This window comes from Anneissia japonica, unplaced genomic scaffold (genome assembly GCF_011630105.1).
Source record: "Anneissia japonica isolate Jap-2015-1 unplaced genomic scaffold, ASM1163010v1 scaffold1005_len2656397_cov198, whole genome shotgun sequence".
Lineage (NCBI taxonomy): Eukaryota > Metazoa > Echinodermata > Crinoidea > Comatulida > Comatulidae > Anneissia > Anneissia japonica.
The window spans coordinates 1,872,761-1,887,201 of record NW_022683792.1 but is presented as its reverse complement, the minus strand read 5'-3'; the positions used below and the strand labels follow the sequence as shown (position 1 = coordinate 1,887,201).

General features: G+C 36.3%; 1 protein-coding gene across 2 annotated transcripts; it reads right to left on the bottom strand.

The window, feature by feature from the left end:
• Positions 1–5,343: 5,343 nt before the first annotated feature.
• LOC117102250 lies at positions 5,344–11,315 on the bottom strand. Of its 2 annotated transcripts, none has more exons than XM_033242476.1 (2): positions 10,920–11,315; positions 5,344–7,946 (listed from the first exon to the last, which is right to left on the bottom strand). In XM_033242476.1, exon 2 carries the CDS (start codon positions 7,905–7,907, stop codon positions 6,240–6,242), a length of 1,668 nt encoding a protein of 555 aa, XP_033098367.1. In that variant the 5' UTR covers positions 7,908–7,946; positions 10,920–11,315; the 3' UTR covers positions 5,344–6,239. The 2 variants fall into 2 exon arrangements, with proteins under 2 accessions (XP_033098367.1, XP_033098374.1); XM_033242483.1 differs by lacking the exon at positions 10,920–11,315 and adding an exon at positions 8,632–8,751.
• Between the last annotated feature and the right edge of the window lie 3,126 nt (positions 11,316–14,441).

The window sequence follows — 14,441 nt, the reverse complement described above, 5'->3', positions numbered from 1 at the left end:
CATGACAGATATTCCATCTGTTGCATGCAGTATTAACAGCTAACTGTCATCGAATTTTATCATAGTAGAAACAACGCACTTCCAGGAAATTCCAGACCAGGGCTAGATATCCGCTGGTCATCTGTGGAAAAACATAGAAAAAGTAACCTGTTGATCTTTTGTTAGCTGTTAAAAAAGCCGATGATGCATGGAAACATTCTCTCCTACCGGAAATTTTCTGACATAATAATATAACTAAACTTCAAAATATTATGTGTCCATAAACTTTTCAAATTTGCAATTGTAAGAGTATGGAGAAGCTGAGGAGTTTTTGTTCGAATTAGAACTCCGGATGGAACACAAAGACAGGCTTCAAACTTAGGCCTATTTCACGATCAGTATCATAAGATATATAGCAGAATCGAACAGAAACATGGATAGGCCTGCTTAATTTAAAAGTTTTCAAGATGTAAGTTGATTTTCTTCACGCTCGTTGTAAGAAACTGAAAACCTTTAGACAGCAACCTCATCACCTTACCCCTAAGCCCCCTATTATACGCTTGTGCTTTTTTAATGTTAATAAACAAAATAAATAAATAAATAAGTTGTATGACAGCCGAAATATTTACATAATGTTTACGTTACACGGTGTCGTATCCAGTGGCGCCAGGATTTCCCCGTCCGAGGTCCCCGACGTGGGAGGGGGAGGGGGAGGCGATGCACCCGACGAGGGGGAAGATTCCCCCGACAAGAACAAGGTGGGCGTGGTCGAGCGTAGCTTAAAACGTTTCGAAAGTGGTCCAGGGGGAGAAGCCCCCGAAAATGTTGACAATTTAGGGGTTTAAAGGCTCATTTAATCTATTTAAGAGTCTATTAATATTTACAAAATACATATCATTTTTTTTTTTATCCCCGACGAATTGTGGTTTTTCTCCCCGACGTGGGGGGAGCCCTCGGGGGGAGCCCTCCCTGACGGAGGCCCTAGCACCCCCTCCCCCGATGGCGCTACCCCTGGTCGACCCTGAATCGCGTGTAACCATCATCCTGGTAAACACGTCGCGTGACTGTAATTTTGCGCCCAAACATAAACTTAATTCCATGAGATTATTAATTTGTACATGGTCATTATTCCTTTTACTGATTAAAACAGAGTTAACTAGCATGCTATTTATCATTGTCATCGTGTGTTTACAATGGCAGGAAGCACTGGAGATCATATTATGATAGTTCAAGGTAATCAACGGTTGTTACCAGCATCAATGATACAGTTCGGCTCCTGAACCCAGACATCATCTAGAGATATCGTTCCTTTTTTGGCAGCGCTTCATATTTTATAAAATATAAATACGATTCCGATTGAATCTTTCCTTTTGTATTTTACTTTTGTATTAATATGATTACAAATCAGGAGTCTATTGCATGCAAGTGCGACAGAAACGGATTAATGGCAACCTTGTTGAAGATGGTAATTGTCAGGTACCGATTGATTCGAAAGCTTCGGCAACATTTGGCAATATTTAACACGTTTAATAGGTCTTTCCGACTTTCCCTTATGTGGCTCTAAAGATCGAAATTATAACACGATGGTATGATGGCCTATTTCCCCCAAAATAGCCCGGTATTTCGTATTTTCAAAGTAGGACCATGGAGAAAATATTAACATAATATATTATACAAATATTTACTGGGTTGAGGGGCATTAGTTTAAAACCAGACTCCGGAGGAAATATTTTTTTTTATATGTTGTACACCTGATTTTTCTAAAATACAAAAACCATATTTGACGACTAACTGGGAAACGGTTAGCGAGATAAAGATTTTTGAATATTTAAAAACTGGGGAAAAGGTGGGAAAATGGGTGGTTACGCCCCTCCGGAGCCGGCCTGGCTTTAAAATATAGCCCGAGGTGATCTGGAGTCCCGAGACCAAATGCAGCGCTGGCCAATGGAATTGAACATAAGGCCAAATAAAAAAAACAACATTGTGTTGGCCACGCCCGACCGACCCAAAATGTACGAAATTGAGGCTCGGCATTTTTTTTTTCTTTTCTTTTTGTTTTATTGATTACAACAATTTCTTTTAATGAGTTAAAAGGGCTGGAATGGGCCTATCTTGCTGGACTGTAGGCGATGCGACAGTTATCGTTGTGCTCTTTAATATAGATTTTAAAATGGTTTTTGTTTGTATTCCTTCTTTTTAGGTATAAACACATTGGTTTAAAAAAAATCCTACCGACTTACTCATATTTATTTAATTCTCCTAAAACGTGGCCAACATAAAAAAATGTATGTTTTTTGGTTTTTTTTTGGCCTAAGACTACACCGGGAGAACGCTCCCTACTTTTTTAACGAATCCCACCATTACCATTACCATTACCATTGTCGAAAAAGTCTTCTTATGTACCCAACACGGATGGTACTGTGTTGTTAAAATGCACACAAACCATGGTGTACATAGGACCCACTGTTAAACGTCAATTCCGAAGGACGGTGTGGTATTTGTATTCCACAGTGAGAATTAAGCCATGAGCTCAAATATATTCTCAGTTCAACGTACATATACAGTGATTACCAGTTTTTATCAACTGCGCGATGCATGATTGTGTCGTGTCAGGGGGTTATCACTCCTAATTACCAACAAAAAGAAGTGTTAATGTGTCACTCGCCAAGCTCCACACCCCCGCGGAGCTCTACCCCCTCGCCTATGAAGACATTTTCTATATTTCAAAAAAAGTGACGTTCTTAACAGCATATAATCTAACACACGTAGGAGCGCCTTTGTATATTTCTGAGTGAGCACATAATGACCAAAAACCAACCCCATTCACACATTACCTATAACATTGTAACATAGCGTGTGTTACATGTAAGCTTTGTTATCACACCTCCCTAAATCTCTGTATGAACACAGGATAATATTCTTTTGAAGCATGTTTCAATGTATCCTCACATTAGGTCAACGTGCACTGTAACTATTGCCAGTATTGATGAACAGAATGGTACAATTTCCCGACACATCATACTGTAATATTACAATCGGCTTGTGTAACACATTTTGCATCGTGTCTGTCATTATCATACGTTTTTTGAAATATTGACTTTACCAAAAATCATCTTTTTTATAAACCCCGTTTACTTCATGTGTGTATGATTCATCCCCTACCCTGGATACACATAATATTAAAGGAAGCAGTGATGGCGCCCTGTAAATTTCGAACCTTACACTGGTGTCACGGTATTCAGAGATTAATAAATTTAACTCATCACTGACGGGAGGAGTGTCTGGGCGTATTTTTACCTATATTTTGATGACTCCCCCTTTTCCTTTCACTTCCGAATTTTTGACCGAGTTAACCTTGGTATATATATTAGTTGGGCTTTACTAGCACTGCGATTCATGTCATTGAAAATATCTGCTAATCATCAGCCTAAATGGCATCACTATCCGCATTGTCATCATCATCGTCATTCAAATTAGGCACACACTAATCAAGGAAGTTTTAGTTGATTAACCAGAACTCATTTAAAGTATAAATAATGATAGAAGGTGGGTGAATGTGTTTCTCAGTCATCAACCCTTTGATTTGTATCATTTCCGAATGGCTATTACAAAGGTCCGATTACATAATGAACTATTACGTCATTTTGTCATGTTTTTAAGTTATAGGAACTGTCTAATTTACATTAATCTCTGTGAAATTTAGCAAATGAATGCAATGTTTTCCGAGGTTTGAGTCCAAGTAATGACGAATTATACTAAATATTCAATCAATGTTCGGCGATAAGGTTTAATAGGCCTTAAATAGGTGATAAACTAATAATATTTTTTATGGGGCCTTAACCCACCTATCCACGGCCTCTTGGTAAAATAAGGTAAATCAAATAATAAAAAAAAACCCCTCATAATTTGTTTAACGTCCACGGTCGCCGAGCTTGCACTAACCAATTTCATTCAAAATTATTCACCTCCTACCAGGTACCCATATATTCTTTTAGGTAAGGCGACTAGAGATTACGTATATTGCCCATTGAAAGTAATTAAACCTATTTCAGGTGTTGATCACTGATGAGGTACATTTGAACAATGCAATAGGGGGCTAGGGTATATACTGTGTACGTTCTAAACTTATAACACGATCCCTGACGAAGAACCCTTCCGTTTTAACCTTATCATATAAATGCACATTTTCCTGTACTAAACATCATTCTTTTTATCATCAGCTGGTTTGCTAAGTTGCAACTTCCTTTTCGTTGGTTTCATAGGTTGCAGCCTAAGTACTCTCGCGCCTGTCTGTCCACTATTTTAGTCCGCGTGCGCCATGCTGATACGGAAGGTTTTATTTATCCTCTCAGTAGAAATATAATAATATTAGTCCTATTACTAATTTTATTATTATTATTTATTGCAATTAATTTTAATATTATATTTACGTTATTAAAGGATATTTAATGAACCATGTTGCTTATCATGAGAAAATAAACGTATATTAAACCACTCGAAGAATTATTACTTGAACCATCTCATCTCTGCGGCATGCTATTGTCTACAAGATAATTTAGGTCGTAAATTAACCAAGTTTTAAACAAAGAGAGAAAGTTAATATCAAAATAATACAATTTTACATAATTAATCATCCAGTATCAGGCTATCCTCATTATTTTACGCCATCCTCAGAGTTTCGGTCGAATTACTGTAATGGTGCCATGGGCAGCTTTATGGCAGCGTTCCGAAGGGGAACGTGTATGAGGGGAGAGACCACGATTTCGGAATAAATTTTAGTAATGAATTGAGCATTACAAACAGGGAGAGGTAGAAAGCCAGTGACGAAGCGTATGCTTTTGACATTAGAATTGAAAAACCGTGGGTCGATTCGGCTGCTTCGGCTGGCTTTCTTTCCCCTTGTTTTTGTTCTTGAAGTGGAACAGACCTTAAGCTGAAACTGGACCGCAATTTTATGCCTATTCTATTATTATTCGCCTACCAAAACTGTATCATTGCAATTCGTGAGTATATAAGTGTGGTGTCGAGGTCTATGACTATAATAATGTCGACTTATTGTTACCCCGGTCATTAGATCAAGCACATGGAACACATACTCAGGTCCCTGGGGAGAATTACATAACTTTGCAATTTAATCAGCGCATATTGTGTTTGAACCTACCAGGTACCCCCTTGTACGCCTAGGTGGAGAGGATAACCGTAGGTAAAGTGCCTTGCCCAAGGACACAAATGAAATACACAGCGAGGGATCGAACATCCAACCTCAAGGTTGAAAAGCAGAACCACCGCTGCGCCAAACTGCTCTTACTATTACTAAATATTGGCAACTGTTTTTTTTTTTCTGAATGTAACATGAATCTTCGCTTTATTTTTTGTATTTTTTATTCCTTTGTATTTTGCTTCTGAACGTTATGTCACATTTGCAACGTTCCCTCTTACGTCAACACTTCGATATGTAATAGCCTACATTAAATTTTCTATACATATTTTAATCTTCTGCTAGCCATCTAACTTATAATTAGTTGGTGTCATATTTTAGCTATATCTATTTTTTTTTTTGTTTAAATCAAGAATCTTTTACATATATTTTACATAGTGTCGTTTATCTACATCTGGCCTTCATTTAGTTCAATTATTTTTAATATTGCTTCAAATAATCCGATTGAAATGTACAGCTATGGTCTTGTTTCTGTGTTTAATAAATATTTTGTAATAACCCATCTCGTAGTTCCAACTGCGCATTTCTAGGTTAAAGGTCAATGCATATACACAAACTAGCTAATCACAGAGCAATAATTAAGTACATGTGCGTAACGGGTCCATTTATTCTGTTGGTAAAACGTGCATGTTTCTTACATTTTTGTGTATATGCCTTAACTTTCGACCATGTATACTTAAAACTACGAGAGCGCTTATTGACATATATTTTTGACAGTCATGTGACCATATGCCACGTAACATTTCATAATTTTCGATTATTTTTGACACACATAACTATGGAATTGGTCATCAATCATCAAAATTAATTAGGCCTAGATAATTTTTAATTATTATCTCCTGCAAAAAAGACAAACCACTTTCCAGGTATTTCTCGAATTTGACGAGGTTACCAAAGGCACATGACTTTTTAAACATCGTAAAATCTTTTTTTTCAACCCTTCAAATTTCATGTCTAAATAGCTTTTTCATTTGTAACATTTTCCTATTTTTGTTGGGCACACGAATGTAAAATTAAAGGTGTAATTTGGCTGATATACATTTTACTTTACATCTTGTACGATTGCCGTTGGCTGTTGCTTTGGATTGGTAACTGCCGCGTTCAATAGTGGGGGGAGGACCGATTCCGAAGACGCCTGTCGGTGCAATTGCTGTGCATTGTGATGTACTTTCAGTTCTTCGTATTTTTGTTTGATTTGAGCAAATCGTGACCAGATCTCGTCGAATTGCTGGTCCGCTTTCATGTTCTCGTTGTGAAGATTCTCAAAAGTTTCGTTTGCTTTTTTAAACTTTTCCTTTAGAGATTGGGCGCGTTGCGGCTGTAAAGATGTTTTTACTTTTTCATGTTCATTCTTCAACGCCTCTATTTTCAGCTCCATTTTTGCGCTTTCCATTGCCATTTTACTTTTCTTAACCTCAATTTTGTCAAAGTTTTCCTCGCTAAGCCGCCATCTTTCATCCAGTTTGATAGTATTTTGATGGGCTTTAGCTACTGCACTGAAGCCTGAATCTAGAGAGGTGGCTCGCATAGTTGTATCCACTGGCGGAAACATTGTTGGATCTGCAGCAGGAATTGGTTGTAAACTGAGACCAATCCCGAGGGACGCGCCAAGTTGCTGTTCAAGGTGTTCTACAAACGCAGAATCAAGCGAAATGGCACGATTTGCACGTACACCGGCGACATGCTTCATTCGTAATTGCGGGAAAAATGTGAACGTTTGTGTATTCTCATCTTTCATCGTCTCCGATGGACTGCGCCGGGCCCTCCGCTCACTCTCTGATCGCCGAACCTTGACGACAATAGGCTCATTGCCTTCCTTATACTTCCGTGAACTCTTTCGGCGCTCGATTCCTCTGGCAACTGGGGAGTATCTGGGCTCGTTCCTTAAGCTGTTACCTCTCTTGATCAAGTGCCCAACCTTCGTTTCTGATTCATCGGCTGGTGTCGTTGGTGATTTTACATCACTTTGGTTAATTATCTCAGAACTGTTTTGTGTATCGTCAAGAACTAGATTTTGAGGACGAATGATCCTTTTCTGGTGAACTTTTCGAAGACGCTTTACATCAGCGCATGCAACATCATATTTTGCTTCCAGTTCATCGATCTTGATCATCATTTTCTTCTTTTCTAACTCAAGCCGCTGTAGTTTTATTTGTGCTCTCTTAAGATCTACTCCCTTTACCGTTAAGTTAGTGTTCTCATGCTCCAGCTTCCTAACTCGGTCTACTAGCGTAGAGCGGTCTTTGACAAGCTGGTCAAATGTTGATGCAATCTGACCTAGAATATTATCCACGACCCCTTTGTATTTACTGTATCGAGCAGTAGTCTCTGGCATACTGTTCATCAGGTTCCGGTATGTTTCTTCTTCAAGTCTGTCTGGCATGAATTCCTCCTCTATTTCATTCTCTCCACAAGGAGGTTTACCCCTCTCAAACGGATAGACCAACTTGCCATTGGAATAAACTCGCCCGCCGCAATCAAGCAATGCAACTACTTTGTTCTTCTCTTCAAGGGAATATATCTTAAGGCTGCAATTGTCTTTTGTCTGACAATACAGAACCTTTGACTTTCCTTCCCTGGCACTCTTTGTTGAAGACCGTAAGGTGCTCGTTCGTAGAGTAGACGAACTCCGTTTCATACTACCACGTTTAAACGAGCCAGCCTCAGATCGAATGCTCTCGTCACTGGAACGAGACTGCTTGTTGCCCATCTTGCCGGTAAAATCACTTGGTCTAGCACGGTGGTAACACTGTAAAAAAGACAAAGAAAGACTATCATAATGAATGCTTCCGCTTCCGAAGTAGCAGTGGAGTGTGGTTAATTAAGTGGCGTGTACTTAGGCCTAACATGCTATAACTCTTGGCACGAAATGTATCTTCTGCACGAAACACTGCAGCATGGCAAACAGGGATGGCGCCTGGATTTGCCCAACGGGGGGAGGGGGAGAGGACCCCGACGAGGGGGCCGATGCCCCGACGAGGGGTCAGATTTCCCCGACGAAAGCAAAGATTAAAAGGCTTCGAAATCGTTCCTGGGGGCTTCACCCCCGAAAATTTTGACAATTTAGGGGTTTCAGAGGCTTATTTAATCGATTTTAAAGTCTACTAATATGTAGAAAATACATATAATTTTTATTCTCCCCGACGAATTGTGCTTTTTCTCCGACGGGAGGGGGGAAGCTCTCTCCGACAGGGGGTCCCCCCCCCGCTTGCGCCACGCCTGATGGCAAATCAAGGATAGAACGATAAGTATGTTAACATTTTAGTAGTCGTGCTAGGATGAATCCAATCTAACAAGGATGAATCTAATTATAACTCACGAAAAATAGCCATTCTAAAATCGACAAAACATCGGTCACATAATCAAATCTCATTTAACTGTATTTACCCGGAGGAACGAATTATGAATTCGAGCAACTCATGTGTCTCATTTACCTATCAAAATACTGCAGTATTATGGTCAGAATAGTCAGAAATTTCACTCGTATACATCTGCCGTTAAGCTATTAAAGCAATTAAAGCAATGAAACATGTAGGCCTAGTCCGGATATGTTTATTGAAGAACGTGGTCAGTAAGTTGTCCACATAATATAGACTTCATTTCCTTTTTATTATGACGTTTGTTTGTAGTCGTGATTCGGTCGTTGTGATGCGGTGGTGCTATCCAACAACCTTGACGGCAATTAGGACCTCATGGTGCCGATATCTGAGGGTGATGATGACGTATAGGACAACATGATGGTGGTGGTAATGATGCAGATGATGATGGTGTATGTTGATGACGACAACATGATAATGATAATTATGATAATGAAGAATAAGATGACTGTGATGAAGATACTTCTGATGACGATGATGACTATGATGACTATGAAAATTATGATGAAGATCATGATAATAATAGATATATAGCACTGCACCCTTTTTGATTATTATTAATATTAATGATATCGTCATCATTACTATTTAGGCCTATTATGAATATTATTAATAATATTTTTAACCAAACATCTCCATTTATAATTATTTTGTCTAAAAAAACTGATAAACAATTAATGAAATACTTTTGTTTTTAAGTATTATGAGGTTTCTATTCATCAGATATAAAGCCACCGTAATGATACTGAAAGTGCAGATTCTTGGTTGCTATTGTACTTCATGTTTATTTAAATACCGCTTGCGCAGGCGCAGTTCATTGACAGGCAGTGACTAAATATTGTGTAATTTTTTTAGGCCTAATATATGTTTTTCTTTTTTCATATAGATATGCCGACTGAATGATAGTTAGCTTCCTATGACGCATTCATTTGACCGTTTTGATACCCTTAGCCTACATACATGGGTCTTACATGCTTTTTAAACTATTTAAACAAACATTCATTTTATTTATTGTTTAATATTTATGGTTGATATAACATTCCATATGACGTCGTGCGTTTAATGTCCTTTTTTTTGTCATTTTCTTTTCTACATAATAGTATAATCATTAATAATCATGTCGGTTTCGCACATGCTAATTTAGTAGCTAATAAACTTATTTAGTTTCATTCATAACAACACATAGGCCATACGTATATGCTAATACCGTTTTCGATTTCTAAACGATTTTTCTAAGTAGGCCTAATTCTCGGTACAAACCTTGACCAATAAATCTGGATTTCCGCAAAATGTCAACGTCAATTTTAAAGTAAATATGCCTACTTTGAAATTATGTAATGTTTTAAATGTTGTAATGAATTAAAGGGTCAACATTAAGATACACTAGATCAACATAAATGATAAGGGAATGACAAAATTTATTTTCTACAAAAATACTAAATGCAGGTGGACATTTGGACAACTGTTAAGTGGATGCTGCTAATAGGGGGATGAGTGCAATGGGTATCGGCATGAAGTATGCTGGCATTAATACTATTATTTAGCGCGTAGACTCTTGATCTCATATGCACTTCGAAAATGATTCAATTGAAAATAGAGCAGGAAAATAGTACATAGGTAATAAGAAGGGTCATAAATGAAAAAAGAAAATGACATCAACATCAACAGTGAGATATTCAACGAACTATGGAAAGAAAATTATTAAATAGGCCTAGAATCTAAGCCTTATTTGGGCCAGATACTATGCCTATATGCGTCAGCGTGCTCTGAATGACCCTTGCACGCCTGGGCACATGTATCCCGTGTAACGTTCAATGTTTTAAACAATCAACTTTGGAACAATAACTTACGAAACTTAAAAATATTTGAAACTTAAATATACCATAATGCATACAAAATCTCAACATCCTAAATTGTTTTGATTTTGTTATGCTGTCTCTTATACACATCTAGATGTGTATAAGAGACAGTATATATAAGACAATAGAGTTTGAGCTGCAATCGTAAATCTCAAGCAATGAGCATATACATCATGAGAGTCAGTCATTTTGGTTTACTTTATACTTGACTTAAGTCTTACTTACGGGTCTTAGTGCACAGTACTAACATAGCCTACTAAATAAACAGCAAACCATTTGCAGCAAAAATGTATGACTTTATAGTAAGTCTGCTGATGATACGTTAAGGTATTTTAATCACTATTATAGTGATTTGAGAGACATGGATACGTGCGCCATTCTACCAGATAAACCTCCATTTAGCCATTGTACATAACGGATATCCTACTACAAAACATTTCCTCATAAGCCAATATAACGATTTTTGATTTCGATATCATATCTTACCTATATACCAAAATCCTTTGCTCTATCTCCCCAGAAATTCCATTACAACTGGTTAGTTTTGTGCGACAAAAGACACATTACTTAGGCCCTCTTTAATAGTTACTCGACTTCTCAAAAGCGATGTCTCTAAAATCTGAATCAAGAGTGGAGATCTTCCGTATAGTCAGCCTATCAGGTCAGGAAACACACGTTATGATAGTTGTGACCTGGTTGTATCATCTAGACGCCCGATTGCCAGCTTCCTGAAACACGTTTTTGAAATAGATTTTCCCGCCAAGATATTGTGTTTGCGAATAAGAAAACGCGCACAAATGCGTTTAATTCTCGTGATCGTAATCGCAACAAACACAGAGATGTGATTGCGTTAACTTTCATGCACTTTTTGATTAAAATATGCTTTTGAAATACCTTGATCAAGTTTGATCGCTTTCGATCAGAAAATAAATAAAAGCAGACCTAGACAAGTGAGTCATTTCTAGGGACAATCTAAAACCAATGCGAAATGTAGATGACAGGTGACAATATTCTTGTCTTCAATGGTTTCAGATGAGAATCCAAAAGTGAAACATTTATTAATTTTTCGAAAACATTTGGGATTGCACACTGGGAAAATAGTTTTCAAATTTAACCATTTTAAATGCATTAATAATGACAGAAAATCAACATTATAGACTTATAAACATCATAAAGGAGATTGGAGAATTAGTTTGTCATTTTATGTAACATAACTCATATTAAACTATTTCCAAAGAGAATTTGTTATCTTAATTTAATTCCAGTTTACCCTAACGTATCCTGTCTTTATTCATGCACACAGCTCAATGTTTTGTTTTGATTTTGTTATGTGTGTGTGTGGTGGTTGAAGCACACAGCAGGTTTTTTTAAAAATGTATTTATTTATTTTTAATTCACTATATATAAATATATTAATATAACTTTACATATAGCCAAATACAAAATCGATATGTCAGTCAATCAATTAATAATTCAATCAATCAATCAATCAATCAATCAATCAATCAGTCAATTAATTGCAATAGTTAATAGCTTTATGTCAATATCTTATGACCAGATCGCTTGGGGTACTTAATAATATTATTTTATTAAATTGTGCTAGTCATAATATTTCATACGAAGTCATTAATTATTGCAAGCTACATCGTTAATTATCTTCGTAGCTTATGATCATCCAAAATTATTTTATTAAATTGTGCTAGTCATAATATTTCATACGAAGTCATTAATTATTGCAAGCTACATCGTTAATTATCTTCGTAGCTTATGATCATCCAAAGGGATTCTACGTAATAATGACGTAATTGCAATCTGCATGATCAAAGTTTGAGTCGGTTTTGTCAAGTTACCTAAAACAAATGTGTGAAAATGTGCATATCGTACAATAAAAGCGACAACAATCATTATATAGACGTCAACACTTACACTTCTTAAATTAAAATAATTAATTTATAGTTACATTATACATTTTATAAATGTTTAATGGTGCGGGAATATACAGAAGTAACAGAACCTTAATTAGAAATTGTGGTTATGAAGTCATCATTATTTCAAAATAATTCTAAAATTTCGGATTTTTAGTGAAGCCAATTAAATCATAATCCCTTTAAAATAACAGTTATAATATCAGATATTCTTTTAATGCAAATATTAAATCAGTGGTATTTTCTTTAAAAGTATTTTTCAAAAATGCAAGTTATATCCAATGTTAATTAATATATATAATTTATATATATATATATATATACATATATATTCATATTTTTTTTATTTTTTACATATCTATATCTTATTAATGTTTTCAATATTTGTAATATGGGTAGTCCTGCAATATCTGAATTTTACCCACTGTAGTTCTTCAAATCTTATTATATTTTATCAAAAGGAAATATGAATAATAGTTGCTTTGATGGGTTCTAATTGATACGCACATACATGCAAACATGGCGAGAAATTCAAAAATAAACCAAACGTAGAAAGAAGAAAATCTAATTATTACTCTAATTAAAACATGTTTAAAAATGAATATGTTATGGGAATCAATTCAATCTGTATTCACTTTTCAAGCTGTCATTTTCAAATTGTTCGTAAAAGATTTAAACATTTGTGAAAGTAATGTTTTACAGAATTTTGACATTTCTAACTAGCTACGCACGTCTTCATTTCCCCCTCTTTTTACTTATTCATTCAAGTCAAGCCTCTCTGCTGTTGCGGGATATCAAACAAAATTCACTGATCTGATGCCAGCACGGGGTTACGCTACTTTTGGCACCTGTAACTGGTGTAATTGGTCTACGTATGGCCTGGCTGTAAGATGGAACTGTCCGCTAAGTCCCGCCCCTTGGATATTGTTGCTAAAGTCAAAATGATAGTGTAAAAGTACGTAAACCCGTGCGTTTGTGTGAGAGACAAGCACGTATCTGTCTCTTATACACATCTCTGGTTAGTTTTGTGCGACAAAAGACACATTGCTCAGGCCCTCTTTAATAGTTACTCGACTTCGGTAATAGCGAGGTACATCGTGACTTATAACCATTGAGCGCCATATGAGTTTTTGAAAAGACCCTCAAATTTACACCTTTCACTGGATCGTCACTTACACATAAAAATTTCTTATTTGATAAAACTTTCCCGTAAGTTTCATTCACATCAACTGACCGGTTTTTAAAATATCCGATGTGATCACTTTAATTGGCCCTCACACGCACACCCTACCATAGATTGACACTAAATATTAGGAGGCACATCCTTGATATACGGCCTATGCTTCGACAAAGCACGGAAAAATTCTAAGCATGGGAAGTGACCAAAGTGATGGCCAGAAAAAAACAGTGCAAAAAGATAGGGAAATATATGCAAGGGAAAAAATGGATTTTCCCAGTACTGCTGGGAAAAGCCAATAATCAACGTAAGTTGGGTGAAGATGATTGTAAAATGTTAAAACACATTTTTCGGCTCATTTTTTTTTTTTTTTTTTTTTTTTTTTTTTTTGACATAGAAAGACACTGTGGAGTCATTTAGTTAGACGCTTCCTTCCAAAACTTACTCATATTGAAAAGGATGAGTTAAATATTTCTATATTTAACCGTCATTACTTAATTCAGATAAGACCAGTTTATCTTTATTACTTTAGCATAACACCTGTTCCTGGAATTAATTGAACAGTTGCTGTTCTGTGTTAAAACAGTGCTAATAATGTTTATGACCCTAATTTAGAAATCCGATATATTATTTTTTTATAATATGTATATGAAATCATGAAACTTTGTGGACTATATATAGTCAACCGAATGAATTTATCACCCGAGACATCTTTTACAACACGTTTTTAACCTACCAAACTTATAGCACATCGAACTTGACTCAAGAGTGAAGGCAAGTGTACGACCCGACTCGAAGTAAATTCAATCTCATTAAGAAGTAATGCTCTTGGTTGGGGCAAAGTTCTGTCAGAGTTTAGGTTCACTGTTAATTTCATTTAATTTCTTTCGTCGTTGTTTCAATGCG

Coding starts and splice junctions, on each gene's coding strand:
- LOC117102250 (XM_033242476.1), bottom strand. CDS start 7,907: ATGGGCAACAAGCAGTCTCGTTCCAGTGACGAGAGCATTCGATCTGAG.